Source organism: Arachis hypogaea, chromosome 18 (genome assembly GCF_003086295.3).
Source record: "Arachis hypogaea cultivar Tifrunner chromosome 18, arahy.Tifrunner.gnm2.J5K5, whole genome shotgun sequence".
NCBI lineage: Eukaryota > Viridiplantae > Streptophyta > Magnoliopsida > Fabales > Fabaceae > Arachis > Arachis hypogaea.
Genome location: NC_092053.1, coordinates 17,629,371 through 17,633,835, shown reverse-complemented (window position 1 = coordinate 17,633,835; position 4,465 = coordinate 17,629,371). Strand labels below are relative to the sequence as shown.

Here is a 4,465-nt window from a genome sequence, read left to right as displayed (position 1 = left end):
AAAAAATTTAGTCTAATAGATTGTTAGGGAAATTTCATTATTAAAATATTAATTTATAACTGTTTATTTATTTTTTTTAATTTTATATTAATTATTATTATATTTTTAACATTTTCAGTAATTTTATTATTTATTTATTTAATTTTTTATTATTTTTATAATCTTTTGTCTTATTTTTTGTTGGGTAAAGATCACAAAATTAAAAATTATTTATAAAAGATTTGATTCTAGGACTTAAACATTATAAAATGAGTTACTCCTTCTTAATAATGTTGGTACTAAAGGTCCTTTTTAATAATTAAATCTTCCTAACGGTTCTTTATAATAATTTTTCCTTTGATATATCCCGTTGAACAGTTTGTCCGTATTTTTTTTTTATTTTCTATTTGTGTTTCCTTATTAAATTTTTATGCATTTGTTTATATGAACATCATAAAAGTGGATATAGATAAGAGTTGGATCTCAAAGCCACGAGGTAGTGTCGAATACAAGGCCGGGTTGAACAAATTTTTGGATTTCGCATTTGCGAATGCATCATCCGATGGGATGATACATTGTCCATGTCCTTTGTGTGGGTTCCGGCTATTCCAAAATAGAGAGGATGCTTATGATCACTTGCTATTAAAACCGTTTCCTGCTAAGTATACTTTTTGGTTACATCACGGGGAGAGACGCGTAGGAGACAGTTCTACTGAGACACAAGAAGTTGACCCTGGTAGCGTCTACCGAGATCCACTGCGCGACATGGTTCGTGAGGCATTCAACTTTCCAGGTTCTGTTGTCGATGAAGATGACTCGGGCAACAAAGATGTTGAGGGGGATGCCGAAGAATTGCCTTATTTGTATAGCGAACCTAGTCAGGCGGCCCGTCATTTTGATGAGCTGCTTGAGGATGGAGAGCAGGAATTGTATCCGGGTTGTGCGAAATTCTCGAAGTTGGCTTTCTTGGTCAGGCTATACCATATAAAGTGCATGTGCGGCGTGAGCGACAAGGCATTCGGAATGATACTAGAGTTACTGTGTGAGTCCTTTGAGCATGCAAAGATTCTGGCTTCACTGCACGATGCCAAGAGGATCATACGAAAGCTCGGTATTGCGTACAAGAAGATAGATGCATGTCCGAATGACTGCATGCTATATCATGGCAGCGATCAAGAACTGTCTAGGTGCAAGATATGTGGGACCTCGAGATGGAAGCAAAAGAGTAGGAGGAATTCCGTTGTCCGGATCAACGTGGTTGTTAAGAAGAATGAAAAGCCGCAGGCGGCGAAAGTTCTTCGTTACTTTCCCCTTGTTCCACGACTGCAGCGGATGTTCATGTCCAGTAAGACATCTGTTGACATGTTGTGGCACAAGAAAGGTCCTAACTCGGATGGTTTTTTGAGGCATCCACGAGACGGAGAGGCATGGAAGGCATTTGATAGAAGATATACTCACTTCAGTGGCGATCCACGCAGCGTTCGCTTAGCCTTAGCTAGTGATGGCTTTAATCCCTTCGGAAATCTCAGCTCAAGGTACTCGATTTGGCCCGTGATTCTCATCCCCTACAACCTGCCCCCATGGAGTTGTATGAGACCCAGCTCTTTCTTGCTGTCTATGATTATCCCCGGTCCCAAGATGCCTGGTAATGACATAGATGTCTACTTACAGCCGCTGATAGATGAGTTGAAGCAGCTGTGGGGTGGTGTTGATACGTACGACGCTAGCGAGAAAAAAACATTCAAGCTGCATGCTGCGTTGTTGTGGACAATCAGCGATTTTCCAGGGTTGGGCAACTTATCTGGGTGGAATACGTACGGTGGGAGAGCATGTCCTACGTGCAACCTGGATGCCGAGTCTAAGCGACTCACGTTTAGTCAGAAATGGTGTTTCATGGGTCATCGGCGCTTTCTGAATCAAAGCCACAGATTTCGGCAGGACCGGGTCCGATTTGATGGGAAGGTAGAGGTCAGAGGTCCGCCTATAATATTGTCGGGTGGAGATATTTTGAGACAGTTGGATAATGTGCATGTCAAGCTTGGTAAGGTGCAAACGGAAGCCGGTAAAAGAGCGCGCGGACAACAGGCTGCATTACAAGATGAGTCTCCTTGGAAAAAAAGGAGTATATTCTTTGATCTTCCATATTGGGAGTATAATTTGTTGCGTCACAATCTGGACGTGATGCACATAGAGAAGAATGTGTGCGACAACATTATCTACACGATACTGAACGACAGTGGTAAGTCCAAGGACAACCTCAAAGCTCGAAAAGACCTCCAGCTGATGGGAATTAGGCGTGAACTTTGGCCACGAGAAGATGGAAAATATCCCATTGCAATATTCTCCATGTCGAATTCACAGAAGGACGTTTTTCTTAGGAACTTAAAGAATGTGGTCTTTCCAGATGGTCATTCGAGTAACATATCTCGCTGTATTGACCTACAACAGCGAAAAATTTCCGGCTTGAAAAGTCACGACAACCACATTCTCATGGAACATCTTCTCCCAATAGCTATCAGGAATGTATTGGAAGCCCCAGTGGCAGTCGTCCTGGCTGATTTGTCAACTTTCTTTCGACGACTATGCAGTAAATCTATAGACCCTGAACAACTTCCTCTCCTACAGGAACATGTGATCCTCACTCTTTGTCAAATGGAGATAATTTTCCCACCATCTTTCTTCACAGTCATGGTACACCTAACCGCGCATCTGGTTGAAGAGGTACGCCTAGGAGGCCCGGTGCATTATAGGTGGATGTATCCAATTGAAAGGTACCTATAAGACTAATTTTACATTTGAGTTATTTCAAAAGTTAACAACCTAACACGTATCTCGCTCGTAAAGGTACCTAGGTCGTCTTAAGCAGTACGTGCGTAATAAGGCAGCACCGGAAGGATCAATTGCCGAGGGCTACTTATCTGATGAGATTCTCACTTTTTGTTCGAGATATCTAGATAACGTTGAAAGCAGGATCAATCGACCATTGCGTGTCGATGATCGACCGAGTGAAGATGCGACTAATAACGCGACCAGCATGTTCCCACTAATTGGCAAAGCGGTAGGGGCTTCCGAGAGTTTGAATCTTTCACCAACCGAGAGACTTCAAGCACATCGTCACGTATTGGTCAATTGCGCAGGTGTAGAGAATTTCTTAGAGTAAGTGCAGTTATTAACCTTAGAATCATATTGTACCCGAAGGCAATATTTGTTTATACCTTTAACAGTACATCCACACGGTATACTCAGGGATTTTAGGGCTAGTAGAAAAAGACAGCTACGAAGTATTGGCAAAAGAAATGAAGCCTACATTGACAGGGTTGTCCATAGAGAATTCGCCGAGTGGTTCAAGAATGAGGTGAATCTTCTGTACGGCTCTTCCATTTATAGTTTCGTTAATATATTGCCTCCTGCCACTCAACTCTAAAAATAATTATATCATTGGTAGATACCACTGGGAAGTACGATGCACCCGAGAGAATTGCAGTGGCTCGCATGTGGCCCCAATATTCAGGCAAAGCGCTTTAAGGCGTACAATGTCAACGGATTCAAGTTTAGAACACTATCAAGAGAGGATGGAATGAGAACCCAAAATAGCGGGGTTTGTGTCACATCTGACACTAGAAGTTATGCAAGCGCTCGTGACAGTAACATGGCTGTTGGTGGCGTCTCCTATTATGGAAGATTGGTAGATATCATTGAGATGAATTACAGTGGCCAATTCTCTGTGGCCTTGTTTAGATGCATTTGGGCAGACACCACGTCTGGTAGAGGCATAAAACAAGACATTTTGGGACACACCTGTGTTAACTTTAGCAATCCGATTCATACTGGGGATCGTGAAGATGACGAGTCGTACATTCTTGCTTCCGAGGCTCGCCTTGTATACTATGTGGAGGATGAGGTCGATAAGGAATGGAGCGTAGTGGTCCATGTGAAGCCGAGAGATTTGTTCGACATGGGTGAATACAATGAACAATGTGAGGTCGAACTTTCCCTCCAACAAAGTTTGACTGATTTGTCTAAGTGTGATATTGAAGGTATCTCGTTGACAAGGGATGGCAACTTAGAAGAACCCACACCTAACACAATCGAAACCGGTGAAGAGGTTGCTGATTCATAGATATATTTGGCTACCAATATATGACATGCACACTTGTACCTTTCCCTTTATTATACTCTTGAAATTTTATTTATAAGCAAATAGCATAATAATAAAAATCAGTCGTCTGGATCGACTTTGATCTTATTTAATTTTGCCTTTTTTAAGTGTATGGATCTTGAGAATACGTTAGCAAGACATGTATACTTAGAGTTCTCACGCTCACCCTTTTATGTGTTGGGACTAAGCAGGAAAATTAGAAGAGAATGACCTCTTTATGTGTGCCAGCAGCTTTTTTTTCGTCCGCTCGATGCAAGAGGCATCTCCGTTCTCTTCACTTGAGCACACAATTTCATTCGCTAGAGATCTATGGTTCACCAAATCGCC

General features: G+C 41.9%; 1 protein-coding gene across 1 annotated transcript; it reads left to right on the top strand.

Annotated features, from left to right (window-relative positions):
- Nucleotides 1–423: 423 nt before the first annotated feature.
- On the top strand, nucleotides 424–4,099 carry LOC112769676 (uncharacterized). The gene is made up of 4 exons (XM_025814162.1): nucleotides 424–2,750; nucleotides 2,824–3,135; nucleotides 3,226–3,334; nucleotides 3,425–4,099. The coding sequence occupies exons 1-4, from the start codon at nucleotides 424–426 to the stop codon at nucleotides 4,097–4,099; spliced, it is 3,423 nt and encodes a 1,140-aa protein (XP_025669947.1).
- Nucleotides 4,100–4,465: the final 366 nt, after the last annotated feature.

Coding starts and splice junctions, on each gene's coding strand:
- LOC112769676 (XM_025814162.1), top strand. CDS start 424: ATGAACATCATAAAAGTGGATATAGATAAGAGTTGGATCTCAAAGCCA. Junction 2,751..2,823: donor TGGATGTATCCAATTGAAAG/GTACCTATAAGA, acceptor TCGCTCGTAAAG/GTACCTAGGTCGTCTTAAGC. Junction 3,335..3,424: donor CCGAGTGGTTCAAGAATGAG/GTGAATCTTCTG, acceptor TATCATTGGTAG/ATACCACTGGGAAGTACGAT.